Consider the following 14226-nt stretch of genomic DNA (forward strand, 5'->3'; position numbering starts at 1 on the left):
CTTGGATTCGAGAGGGTTTTATCCTTAAAACTTCTGCAAAAGTTTTGCTACAAACAGGCACATCAGTGTTATTTTTGTCCGGAATAAAATAATTTATTGTTAATTCTCGGCTCTTCTCGCTTGTTCTTGGACGTCGCCGTTTGACAGCCACAGTGTGTATGTGTTGTAAGATATAATTGTCTTGGGCAATTTTATCTTTACATTTATAAAAGTTTTTATGAAATATAAATATTTCGTTACCCTTCAATCCCAGACATTTAAGCGATTTTTTATTGTGACGGCAAGTTGGTTTTTTTGGTAATCCTGGGGCGGAATACCTTAAACAATAAAAAAAACTTAATAAATAAAAAATAAAAAATGTTAAAAAAATATAAGTTAAGAGAAATAATATAAGTAACTGTGAAAGGTGTGAGAGGGTCCTATGGTAGATTGGTAGGTATAAAACACACAAACTCAGGGAATACACAATGATCACTGTATTTCAGGTTCAACAGACGCGTAAATAGCAGTAGAGGTAGTATTTTTTTTTAATAGCCTGATTTGTGTCCCACTGCTGGGCAAAGGCCTCCTTATAATTATAAGGTCCAACGATCGCGATCCTCCGCCACTTCAGACCACTCAGGTAGGAACTTGTCAAAACTTGTCTTGTATTTTGTTTATTTACTAATAATTCGCGAAGGGGCGCAAGCGAGCATGACGGTTAGAAGGTGATGTTTTTATGAGAATTATAAAATTAATTTATTATTTCAAAATTAACAAAAAAATATTATTTAATACCTTAATAAAATTTTCATAATATTTATTTACTATTTGTAGTACCTACATGATTTATGCACTTCTATTAAATACAATGAAGTTAATCAACCAAAATTTATCGGTAGAAAAGTACCTACCTACCGTATTATATTCTACCCGATACGGCCCTGTGTTTACTACGAAAATGCTTTGTGATTGACACGTGGGTTGGAAAAAAAGGGGTTTTAAACTTACTTCGCCATAGTTTTCTGTCGTTTTTTTGCTATACTCTTCAATCTGTTCCTTTTCCGAGCTTTATCAGGGTCCACAATCACAATTTCCTCAACATTTTCGTTCATATTCGTTATAAAACACTGGGAGCACACACCACAGCCTCGAAATTCTCACCAAGACTGACGCCATGTTGAAAAAATTACGCTCCGTGATTGGCCGGAATGGACTTGTGAAAATTTGTAATGCGAAACGGTTAGACTTAAAAGGATTTGAAAAAAACTTACTTTTTTAACGGCTTTTTTCTCATGGATGCCTTGCACTTATTGGAACTTGAAGGGCATAGGCAAACTGACATTTTAACGGAGAACACGACCAAATCAAAAAGTCAATTTTTCGGGTAGGTGGATATATGGCAGTTTGATATTCATCCACTCAAATATATTATATGTTATTCAAAATAGTAAGTAAACAAAAATACAGTTAAGACATTAACAAAGTCACTTAAAATTAATTTACAACTTCAAATTCATTAACATAATAACAGCTAATTAATCATTAACTTATTATAAAAAAAATACAATTCATGTTAAATAAGTGAATTAAAAATAATAACAATGTAAAATCTTATAAAATATATCAACTAACTAATACTGCTAGGCGATCTGAAACAAAAAATACGATTTAACAATGATTATAAAGTCAACCTACTTTTTAACTCTTAACGTAGTATATTTTTTAAATGCAATTTCTTGCATAGGGGTCATAGATGATGATGACATTTTGCCTAAAAATGACCCTTTCATAATTTTATTGATACAATTGCACCAATTGTGAATTTGAACTCGGCACACCAGACTGACAAACATATCTAGTAGTTCTCGACAATGCTGACTACATCCCAACCAGCTTACATCTGCTGATTTTAGAAATTCTACTTTAATATATTTTACTACACTCTTTTGGTGACTATGATATTCTAAATATTGATTAATGCAAGTTACTAATTTCCGGAACAAAATGATAAATTTAGTATTTGGATACTTTAAGTTTCTTCCCTTTAAAAGCCTACGCTCTCTTTGTGTAACCCAGTCATGTACATCAGTAATTTCGGTAGTCAACATTGTTTTTCGACAATCAGTGCAAGGTATCTTTTTAATAAGTTGGCGTGATACAAATCCGGCAGTGAAGGCAGAAGAGCGGACGTTCTGCGTCTCCTCGCGCGCCTGCTGCAGCAGCGACGGCGACGGAGATGCTCGCGGCTCACGGGAAGGGCCTGCAACAGGCAAACTAGCTGGAGCACCATGGACTTCGAACATTAATCCCTTATTAAAGATAGCCTCCCCCATATCCTCCTCGCAATTAGAGTTCGGAGAATGTGGGCCGAGGACATCAGTCACTAACAGAGACTTAAAGGAGCAGATGAACGAATAAGGGTCAGGATTAACATTCCTATAATTAAGTGCGCGTATTCGGCCAAAAAAATTCTCTAACGGGTCCTGATTTAAATTACGAGTGTAAAAAAAGCTTACACCCATATCTTTAAGCTCAACCCACAAATTTATAAAACTTTCTAATGTTGTTATCCAGTTTTTTACACTGGGTACCCTTTTTCGATCACCAACATTAGTATCTACATAGTATAGATCCTGCAAAACTCTAATACTCTCCTTCCAAAAGTCCAGATGTTTGCACTCTCCATTTATTTCTTTAACCGGTCCTCGCATCTTGCCGGGAGCCGAGCCACCACGGGACCTGTAATTTATCAAATTTTACTTACATATTTATTCTCGAAAATATTTGAAGTGTAGGTATTGTTCAGATAAATATCAAAACTATATCCATGTACATGATTCATGAAATTTTGACGCTCTACCTTACCTATGAATTTTTTCCACGTGGGCAAAGAGGAAAACACCATGAGGAAACTTGTAATTGGTATGATCATATATTTTTTATTCGCGCAAAATAATATTTGAAGTTAAAGCAATACAAAAGCAATGTTATGATATATTTTCGATATCTATAATAGTTTTAGCGATATAGGTTTTTAAATGTTTCCTGTTTCACAATGTCTGATAATGGCTACCTGTCGGTTAAAATACAAGCTGTCACACTCTATCATTATTTTTTAGACAGTGACAGCATGTCTTTTAACCGATAGGTTAAAAGACAGGCCATTATCCAGACATTGTGAAACAGGCCCTTATTCCTATAGCATTTTTAATATTTATATAGGTATTTACCCGTTCACGCTGTCAAATACTCGATCAAAAAATAGGACTGCTTCCGCAGTATTCTTCATGGTTGAACTAACCAACGAACCATCTGCATGCGTGCCTGAGGGAAAAAATATAATTTAATTAGTATGCTATTAATCGTAACATATTAATAGCGCTCCTAAAGTAGCTCAGAGTGCTATGGAGACAGCTATGTTTGGGGTTTCTCTGATGGATCGTATCAGAAATGAGGTTATCCGTTAGAGGACTAAGGTTACCGATATAGCTGTCAAATATGCAATCTGAAGTCTGCTGGTCATATCTGCCGAAAAACCGATAACCGTTAGGGTATACGAGTTCTCGAGTGGAGACCAGGAACAGGCAAATGCAGCGTGGGACGCCCTCCTACCAGCTGGACCGACGACCTTAGGCGGGTAGCCGGTAGTGGCTGGATGCGGAAGGCCGGGGACAGAGTGTTTTGGCGCTCCTTGGGAGAGATCTATGTCCAGCAGTGGATTAGCTGACGATGATGATGACATTATGCCCTCTAAAGCATCCATCACAGCACTACCGAGGTGCATATAATGATACCTGATCTTCATACAGTGAAATTAGGGCCTCCCCGAAAATAACCCAATTTTCGTGGTCCATACGCTTGGCGGGCGCGTTGGAGAAATTACTTAACATTAATTATAAAATGATTTTTTAAACAAATATGTACCCCTGCCGGTCGAACTCAGAACCCTTGGCACATCGGTCAAAAGTTAGAAACCAATGCGCATCAGGTCGTCATCTCCGGCACGGGTCTCATTCCAATGAAGGAAGGGTTTAGGCCTAATGCACCACGCTGGCCTAGTGCGGGTTGGTGATTGTGCTGAGAGAGTTACCGGGTAAGTGGGCAACCAGATGTTTTCAAGCTGCCCAAAGGCCTTCTCTGACTAGGTTTAATGATCTGCCTATTATCTTACACTAATAATAACCATTTAGCACTAGAATAATATTTGAAAAATAGCCTATAGTAGAGAACAACACTTTTTATTGCAGATATTTGAACATTTTCATCGACGTGATGAAAATAACAAGTCTTTAGTAGTTTAATAAACGAAAATATACAAACCATAATTGGATGTAAACAAGAGCATTGCAGCGGTTCGCTCGCTGAGGACTTGTGTACAGTTTTTAACTTTCATTTTCCTTATTTTATCTGGGATGACATGTTCATCTGTTAATTTATGAAGCATTCTAATTTCTCCTACGTGGCAGTCATTTTTGTACACTTCGACAATGTCACTCCATCTAGCTATATTTCCTTTAAACATCATATCTTTGTTTAAAAAGTTATTCCGTATCCCTTTAATGAGGTGCGGAGGGTCGAAAATTATGTTCAGCGCATGACCATCAATCTCCACTTTGTTATCTGAAAAAGACATAGGATTTTTTATAGTTAAAGTGTAGGAACATCTCACACACAGCCATTCATCTAAACTAGGGAGAGACTGTAATATAGGTATCGAACAGCTGATATATCTAAACAGATACATGGGTACATATTAACTCCCAAGACCAGAGTATCTGACATTAAAACAAATTACCGGCCCGGTCTGTAATCGAACTTAGGACCTTCGGGATAGCAATCAGGGTCACTAACTACTACAGCAAAGTTTCAAAATCCCACTTTAAAACAGAGTTGTCGCTCACTCTCAATATTAACAATTATGGAATAAGAGAGGTTATCGCGAGTTAGTACCCTACATCTATATTCTTGCTAGATATTGTACACCCTTCATGTGGCATCGAGGCCGTAAGACACCTGTGTATAGTCATATTTTGGACAGTTAGGAATTCCAGGTACTTACTTGGGGGATCATTACGGAGCAATTGACATCTGCGAGTATCTGCTCGCATACTGTTCATGCAGGATTGAAACGTCGACCCTTGGTCGCATACTAGCGCTTTTGGAAGAAGTCCCGTTTGAGAGACAGCAGTTACTACTTCCTGCAATATTGGAAACATATTTATTTATAAATGGCAGTAATGTTTTTAAATATTACAACTTAAAGTTGTATCTTCATATCCCTGATTGTTACAATACATAATTTTAACAGGGCGGAAAGATTGAACGGGTTGGAGAGAAACTACCTTAAATGTTAATTTAACCTTGATGTCATTTAATTAAATTAAAATTAAATTTAATTAAAAATACTAAAGATTAAACTTCAAAATAAATAAGTAAGTACCTTTAAAATGTTTTTCAACTTAATAGTTGGAGTTGTTCCTTCACATAAATAATAAGCTATGGGCTGTCTCCATGAAGTGCATATACCTCGAACCATAAAAACAAGGGCATGATCGCATAGTTTCCTTTCCACTTCGGCACCAAAATTCACAAAACCGTCAATGCGATCTTCAGATTCTAAGAATGTCAAATGAGGTGTCAACGCCACTTCATCAAACACAATGGAACAGCACTTTTTTTTGTCATCCCAATTCCGAACTGACTCCTTTAGTTGTGTAAATATGTTTTCATTTATTCCCGGTGCAAGAGAAATATGATGAGTAAATTTTCTTAGAGTGCGCCTGCTAGGCAAGATAAATATCTTGTGCAGCAATTTATATCCTTTCGGACTTTGCTTTTGGAGTGATAGAGCCAAGAGTTTCTGTTCAGTTGTGAACCTCCGTCTTTTTATGTGTTTATTGGCGAGCGTGACCTGCATTTTAAGGAATGTCTTGGCTTGAGGAGTCAGTTTCTCTACAAGCTCAGAAAAAGATTTGTTCTGATTTAGTTTTTCAGCTTTTTCTATTCGCTCCTGGTATGACTGAACTATACGGCGACGGGATTTCAGTATAGTCGAGCATTTTTGGTACATTTTCTTGCATCTGGGGGTTAATTGTTGTACACTTTTTATAAGTCTTTTCCTTGCCGTCTTGGTTTCTGAAAAGTAGAAAATAAAATATTTTAGTATTTTACTTAAAATAATAAATACCTTTAGATAGTATTATTCGAACTAAGAACTAATAATAGGCGGATTTATAGCTAAAAAAAAAACGATACCCTACCTGGACCTTAAATTGAAAGAGTATTTTTGATTAAATTGGGGAGTGTTTTTTTCTAATAAATAAATATAATACACTAACTTCTCCGCCAGCTTCGCTTCTGGGATAAAAAGTGCATAAAAACTTAAATCACTCTACGTCGTAGGCTTACCTAATGTCACATTGGACCTTCTTGAACAGCTAGGAGATATGACTTCCGGAATACGAACAGTACATTCTGCGGTCGTAATATCATCAGGAATGGTTCCTGAAACTGAAAACAGTGATTTTCAGAAGTAATAGTTAAATCTCTCTTTTGGGAAGAAATAAATTGTTCAATTCGACAGAAGTAGAATGTCGAATTCCAAATTTTAATGTAGGATTTTCGAAACAAAGCTCTTGGGCAAAACCTAGAATAGTTGCAGTTGAGTTGAATCAATAGTTTAATTATCAAATATGAAATTGGCAATACCTAAAAAAAATGTAGTGAACTACTTACTGTCTGTTGCTGCGGATATGTTAAAATTATCTAACTCTCTCTGCGAGTTAGAACCACACGAGCCATTAGTGTCGTTACCATCTAAAATTAGAAATAGTTTTTTTAATTAAGATTATAATAATAGGTTTTTTCTAAAATGTCATCAAAATAATAGGTTTGTTCTATCTAACATAAGTCTTTTGCTAAAAACTATTGCTACAACTAATATTTTTTTAAAAATCTCGGATACTGATTTGACGGTTCATCAATGATTCAAATTCTGAACGGTTCATCAACAGCCGATTGTCCTGCCGATATGTCACCGAACGAACGATATTTCACCTGAACTTAGTATCCGAGATTAAAAAACAGGTTTCTAAAAGTTTCTAAGGTACTTTAGTTTTCTTTCAGTGCATATACTTTATATTATACTTGCTACTATTATAGTGTGACCATTACCGCTGTGCACTGCGGGGGACGTGCGGGGCGGGGCCGCCACGAGCGTGCCAGACGAAGTAGCCGATTTCTCCTACCGTCTCGCCGCGCGCATGCCTTAGGGCGGTAATGGTCATACTAACTATAATACTACACTACTGTATGCACTGCTTACTACAATAACTATCATACAATAATACATTCGATTGCACGGATTGCACCATACTTTGATTGTGTCTTTTAATCAAAATATTATTAAACAAGTACTCTACAGCTAAAATAAATGGTTAAATACGAAATTAATCATTTTTGCTAGTAAGTATTCCATTGTTTGTTATGTTTCATTTTAAAACCTAATTTTTAAATAAATTCTAATAAAAAGACACACTAAGATTGTTTACCTTTAGTGCCAAGTAAGGACAAATGGATTACACTAGAAATATATACATACACACAATAAAATAACAACTACTAGGTAATTATAATTAAAGTGAAGTACCAGTATTAAACTTCTTTTTTTTATTGGGTGGCAGTGCATATGAATGCTCAAGGTTCACTGTATTTAACACTTTTATAATGTCTTCCACTGTAATATAAACAATTACTTAACAAAAATTCAAATTAAGATAGGGTATGTCTTAGATAATAATTAGGTATAATGTAAGTAATAAATAGTATGTTACGAGTACATACGTTCATTCTGACAGATGTCTTTTGGTAGTTTCCAGAGGTGCATTGAGAGGTATTTTCTTTGCATAATCGTGATCCCATTTAGCATGCATGGAGTGGAAATCTATAAAATAAAATGTAAAACAATGATAATTATAATAATCATTCAATAGGAAACAAGATTCAACATAGTTTATAAAATCTGCAACTGCATTGGTGGTATGCTCTATAAAGAAATACTGGTAAATGTAGTATGTGACACCCTCAAGCCTGAAATTTTTACAAGTAGGGTATGATAATGAAGGAAGAATCATAGGAAGTGATGAATGAAGAGCTCCTTGAAAGTGAGTGGCATATGGGCAACTATTACATTAACCAAAACTTGAGTTTTTTTTTAATGTTGGCAGACTGATGCTGTGAGTCATTTTATTATTTTAACTAAACAATTTCACTCTAATTGACTCTATATTAGTAAGTAGGTTACTACTACTTACTTTCATATTTTGGCTTGCCAGATGAAATTTCCTCAGCTGTAAATAAAGATGGTACAGCCATGTAGTGCCTCCTTCCTCTTGTGAAACTTTTGGGTTCAAAATGCTTCAAACACACCTGAAATTTTCAATCATGTTAGACATAAGTATTACACATAAAAATTGATTGTATCCAAGGGTGATGTACCAACTGAATGTTAAATAAATGTATCCATGCCATCTAGAACACCCTGGGCAGTCAGTGACAACATATTATCTGACTGGCTAATCCTTTCACCCCGGGGACATGTGACACTAACACCAAAACCAGTATGAAATGTATCTTACTGATATACCTAAAAGATAAGGAGTGATGGTAGCTCAATCCGGTAAGCGCCCACTTCTCACACCAGAGATGTGGGTTCAAATCCAATAGGTATAGGTAGGTAAGTACCAATGAGTTCTTTGAATTTCAATACAATGTATAATCTTATGGCGAAGGAAAACACTGTGAGGAATCCTGTATAATATGTGTAGATTGTGTACCCTAAGTACATTGTAGTCATTCAAAGACGGCTATATAGTACAAATATTCAGCGAAAAGCGGGTGGCTCGCTTTCGAGTCACCTCTGACTACACCTTTGGGGACTACAGTCATCAGCATATTGTGTAAGTATGAATATACATTATATATTGTATAAGATAAGTAGATAATAAGCCTCATGTGTTATATTAGGTACTGATAAGAATGCAAACTTACAACTTTTTCCCTGAGACGATATCTAGGTAGGCCCATCAACCCGGAACAATATGGTTTGAGAGTGTCCAACCAAACATCTGAAACTCGAGGGTCATGCGGCCACCGGGAGGTTTTAGATCCCACATCAGATTTGCAGCCATCTACGACGCACTTGCGAATCCGAATCATGTCAGACAGCTGAAAGACAATCAAAGATAAGAATCAAGAATACATACAAAGGTTACTTAAACTTATGAAAAGGGTATTGTCTACTTGGTGATAACTTACGGAAAAGTGGAAATTATTGGAGGTGTAAGACTGGTCACAAGGCTGATGATGGCTGAGGGAAGACGCAGGTCACAAACGGAGGGAAAACCTTAACACGCTGACTTTGGACGAAGTTCTGTAATCAGTCACAAAAAACAACAAGCAAAACAAATAGATTAGTAGCAAAAGAACAGTGTCCTTTCAATGATAAAAAGAATTAAAATTTGCATCAATAAGTGAATATTGTAAGCAAATTGTAATTTTTTCGTAAAGTCTCCGCTATAGAAATAGTGAGACAAAACAAAATGGCGGGAAAGCCAGGAAAATTCAAGCGTCAGTCAGATAGAAAAATAACGGCGAAAATTTGATTTTGTACACAGAACAAATTAAAGAAAGTATGTTCTCGATGCAGTCGTATAAATAACTTACAAGATTGAATAAATTATTTTCACTTACAAAAATAACTTAACAATTATATTGTAATATTATAACTTACCTAACTTATTATTTAATCATGTATTTTTTTAATACATTATATTTTATGGGATCGATTCTGTTCTTTCAACTGATATCAAAATACACCGTTTTAAGTTTAAATAGGATGAAGAGTTAGGACATTTTCAACAGTTGAAAATCAAAAGGTCTTTTAGCTTAAAAAATTGATAAAACAGAAAAAATATTTTATATTAAAAAAAAAAAATATTTGTTTTTGGTTCTATCATTTCCACTCGAATTACAAGTAGCCAATGGGAGCGGAGCCGTTTTCGTCTAGCCAATCAGCATGCTAAGGTTTTTTTTTTTTAAATTGACTAAGATAAAGGATTTATACAGCCAGAGTCCCCCCCGTGATACAACCTAGTAAGCAAAGTCGTGCCTTTTCATTTATCCTCAATTAAATTCTATTAATAGTTAATTAATCAGTTTAGGACAGAAATAAGTTCAATATCAGCGACCCTCACCCCATAAAAACCTGCTACCATATCTACACAGGAGAAATACAAAGCTTTACCCAATTTATCAATTTTATTTATTTATTTATTTAATTTAAATTTGAATTTAAATCCCTATAATCGATACAAAGTCGATCTGACCCGTCTGGTTTTTTAACCAACAAAATGGGACTACAAAATGGTGATGAACTGTCCTGAATGATGCCATTATTTTTTAGATCAATTATAATATCCTTTACTTTCTCTCTTTCAAACGGAGATACGCTTATCGTATCGTATGGCCGGCGCTGAACGATTTTGTCCGGGTTTTTAAGGCGAATCTTTAATTCACCCGTTTTTACCTCTGAAACTTTATTACCAACTGCAAAGTTATCACTGTATTCTTTTAAAATACCTACTAATCTTTCTAACTCATACTTATTAGACAAGTCGGTATCTAAATCCGTGCTAAAATCATATTCAGTACATTGATTTACAAGAAAATTCTCGGAATGTTTTATAGAAATGTTGTTATTGGACATGGTGACAGTTAGACCGGGTATTTTAAGTAAATCGAACCCTATTATGATATCAAATTGCATTTGATAGTTTTTGACTACGTAAAATTCGAGCTCAATATCAACATTGTCAATTTTTACTATCGTTGTAATGCTCGTGTCACAGTAAACTGGACAACCGCCTATTCCAGAAAAGGTAACACATACGGGTTTCCGTTTACCACGTATGGTCTTAGACTACTTAGACAAACTTTCTTTAATTAATGAGCAATCTGCGCCTGTGTCAAACAAACAAAAATGAACTTTACCATCAATTTCAACAGGTATTTTGCTTCGAGAATTATTAGAACACACGTTTATCGATTTAGCTAGGGACCTGTTTCTCTCGTCTGTTTGACGCCGGAAACAGTTTTTCTCGATATGGCCTTTGCGGTGACAATAGTTACATTCATGAACTTTGTTATTATTATTATCCGCCGAATAAGTTACTTTTGGGGCGGACCGCATTGGAAATGGCGGGGACTGAGATAGGTTAGGTTTTAGATTAGTCAGTGACGCAGGTAATTCCTTACAGTGTCGCGCTTTATGCCCCGTTTTATCACAGTTATAACATTTTACATGCAAGTCGTGCCTAATAGAGTTTGGTTCAGCACCACGTGGTTTCTTACTATCAAATTTAGGGACATTACCACCATCTAATTTACGTTTCCTAAAGGTTCTCATAACAGACACTAACTCAGATAATGACTTAGGAGTATTTCTCAGAAGGTCAGAGCGAACATAGTCCTGGGAAATACCTGTAATCAGAGCTTCAATGACCTCTTCATCGGCAGCCTCTGGTCGCACCCTCTTGAACAGCGTCCACGCGGTCGTAGCGTACTCCGCGTAAGTGATCGCTTGGTCCGAGGTGTACGCCCGCCACTTGGAGACATCGTCAGCGTACCGGAATTCCCTGATTCATTGTGAACGTCGTGTCGTCCGCCTTCAGCCCGTCGAGTAGGTCTGCATCGCGTCCCGCCGCCGCCGCCGCCGATGCCGGCCGATTTGTCTCCGGCGTCGGTCGCTCCACCGCCGCCGCCGCCCGCGCCGGTTGATGATTTGCTGCAGCCGGAGGTTCGGTCGTTGCAGTCGTCGCCCTTCGTCCTGCAGCCGCCGATCTTCGTACTGTAACCGCAGGATCACGCCCTGCAGCCGCCGGTCCACGCCCTGCAGCCGCCGGTCCACGCCTTGTAGCTGCCGGTCCACGCCCTGTAGTCGCTGGTCCACGTGGATCGTCGTAGGAGTCTGTAGATGAGCGGCGTCTTCTCGTCGTCACCGCCATTCTTTGCCGTGTTCGGGAACTGATTCGCCCGCCTGGGTCTTCGGCGTCCGCCGCCGCCGGCTCCATATTGGCTGAAGCTCTGTTTTCCCCACCCGAATGGTTGCGTGATCGAGATGTTGAGTCGATCCCACCGCTGCTGTCGGAGATATCTCTCTTGGGATGGTGGGTGTCGAGATGAAAGACCAGTTGGGATCAGTTTCAGATTCAATATATTCACACAGCACAAGATCTTCGGTAAAAGAGAGCATCCTAATGGCCGCCTCGGCCTTTTATAGCCAGAGGTCAATTAAATACTGAATTATTCTAACTTAACTTATTAACAATGCAATTTATGGGAATATTCATTTTATGATTTTACAAGTGAATTAATACCTATATATTTTATAAGAAACCCATATACAGGGTTATTTGCAAGTAGACCTGATCCTTTCAGGAGGTGATAGAGGAAGACATTTCCAGTCGATTATACCCTATAATGAATTATCCGAAACTTAACCATTTCTAAGATATTTAATATTTAAAGATTTTTGCAATTTTTGCCAAAATTTCATGTTTAATACCGAAAATAATAAAAACTAGCCATATTTCAATACTTTTTTTGTTTGTTTAGCATTAGTAACATCTTAATAAACTAATTAAAATAATCAAATGTGCATTATTCGACTTAAATTAGACATAATACCTCAAAATAGATAAACATTTTCAAAAAATATTCAAAACCTAAAAACAAGTAAGTTAAATTAAAAAAGAATTTCATATAACAATTTTTTGTGCACTTCAGCTTAAAAACATTGTCAACTTATAAGCTTTCAAATGAGATATTTCAATATCAAATCGATTTAGGTATCACCAAGATATGGCCAAAACAATCAGAGAAGGCGGAGGAAACTCAACAGGGGTTTCCATACTAAGATGAACAGGACTGAAAACCATCACACTTTTTACCTTTAAATTGCGCTAATTTTGTTAGTTTTTCTGATGAATTTTGTCCGCCTTCTCTGATTGTTTTGGCCATATCTTGGTGATACCTAAATCGATTTGATATTGAAATATCTCATTTGAAAGCTTATAAGTTGACAATGTTTTTAAGCTGAAGTGCACAAAAAATTGTTATATGAAATTCTTTTTTAATTTAACTTATTTGTTTTTAGGTTTTGAATATTTTTTGAAAATGTTTATCTATTATGAGGTATTGTGTCTAATTTAAGTCGAATAATGCACATTTGATTATTTTAATTAGTTTATTAAGATGTTACTAATGCTAAACAAACAAAAAAAGTATTGAAATATGGCAAGTTTTTTTTATTTTCGGTTTTAAACATGAAATTTTGGCAAAAATTCAAAAAATCTTTAAATATTAAATATCTTTGAAATGGTTAAGTTTCGGATAATGCATTATAGGGTATAATCGACTAGAAATGCCTTCCTCTATCACCTCCTGAAAGGATCAGGTCTACTCACCAATAACCCTGTATTTTAATATTTTCATACAATAAGTCTTCGTCTTGACAGGTCAAATTAATTAATAGTTTCTGAATATTTTAATTACAACACTATCTTAAAATGATGATGATGATGTCCTCTTCGTCGTATCCGACAACAGCGACTCTTGCTACACTCTGTTATGTGCTCTTATGTGGCTGGCAAGTCCGAACTTCGTCTTGAACACCCTGTCACACTGAGCACAGTAGAGCTGTCCCCTCCTGTTGTATGTATAGTTGTAGGAGGGCTTAGGGCGTGTCTTCCGAGAGTGGCGTTTCACGTCAAGGTCTTGAAGTCGAGACTTTTCAAAATTTTCTAAGCCTTTGTGGACAGAGTTACGCCACTCTGGCCTCATCTCAGCTAGTTCCTCCCAATTTTCCGGTGATATGCCACAAGCAACGAGGTGACGCTTGAGCACGTCTTTGTAGCGCAGGTACTGCCCGCCACGGTTCCGTTTCCCGCGACTGAGCTCTGAGTAGAGCACGGCTTTAGGTAGTCTGCAGTCTTCCATACGCCTGACGTGTCCGCACCATCTGAGCTGGCTCTTTATCAACATGGCCTCCATGCCAGGCATGTTAGTACGACGAAGAATGTCGGTATTCGGGATCTTGTCTTGCCACTTGATGCGCAGAATACAGCGCAGACATCTCATATGGAATGTATCCAGTTTTCTAATGTCTGGTTTGTAGAGGCACCAGGT

General features: G+C 36.8%; 1 protein-coding gene and 1 long non-coding RNA gene across 2 annotated transcripts; both read right to left on the reverse strand.

Moving 5' to 3' along the window:
- Positions 1–850: 850 nt before the first annotated feature.
- Positions 851–7210, reverse strand: LOC125489422. Its single transcript, XM_048625287.1, has 8 exons — positions 7156–7210; positions 6718–6798; positions 6391–6492; positions 5423–6117; positions 5042–5180; positions 4303–4602; positions 3213–3306; positions 851–2721 (listed from the first exon to the last, which is right to left on the reverse strand). The coding sequence occupies exons 4-8, from the start codon at positions 6050–6052 to the stop codon at positions 1674–1676; spliced, it is 2211 nt and encodes a 736-aa protein (XP_048481244.1). The 5' UTR covers positions 6053–6117; positions 6391–6492; positions 6718–6798; positions 7156–7210; the 3' UTR covers positions 851–1673.
- A 614-nt stretch (positions 7211–7824) lies between these two features.
- Positions 7825–9771, reverse strand: LOC105383078. The gene is made up of 4 exons (XR_007266981.1): positions 9298–9771; positions 9031–9207; positions 8295–8409; positions 7825–7924 (listed from the first exon to the last, which is right to left on the reverse strand). It is a non-coding gene; the product is annotated as an uncharacterized LOC105383078 (long non-coding RNA).
- Positions 9772–14226: the final 4455 nt, after the last annotated feature.

The sequence above is a fragment of the Plutella xylostella genome, chromosome 14 (genome assembly GCF_932276165.1).
Source record: "Plutella xylostella chromosome 14, ilPluXylo3.1, whole genome shotgun sequence".
Classification (NCBI taxonomy): domain Eukaryota; kingdom Metazoa; phylum Arthropoda; class Insecta; order Lepidoptera; family Plutellidae; genus Plutella; species Plutella xylostella.

What these genes read in the sequence shown, in the direction of transcription:
- LOC125489422 (XM_048625287.1), bottom strand. Translation starts at nt 6,052, where the DNA reads ATGTACCAAAAATGCTCGACTATACTGAAATCCCGTCGCCGTATAGTT. An exon ending in AGTTGAAAAACATTTTAAAG is followed by an intron (nt 5,181 to 5,422) that starts GTACTTACTTAT and finishes CCAATATTGCAG; the next exon opens with GAAGTAGTAACTGCTGTCTC. An exon ending in GTATTTGACAGCGTGAACGG is followed by an intron (nt 2,722 to 3,212) that starts GTAAATACCTAT and finishes GATAAATTACAG; the next exon opens with GTCCCGTGGTGGCTCGGCTC.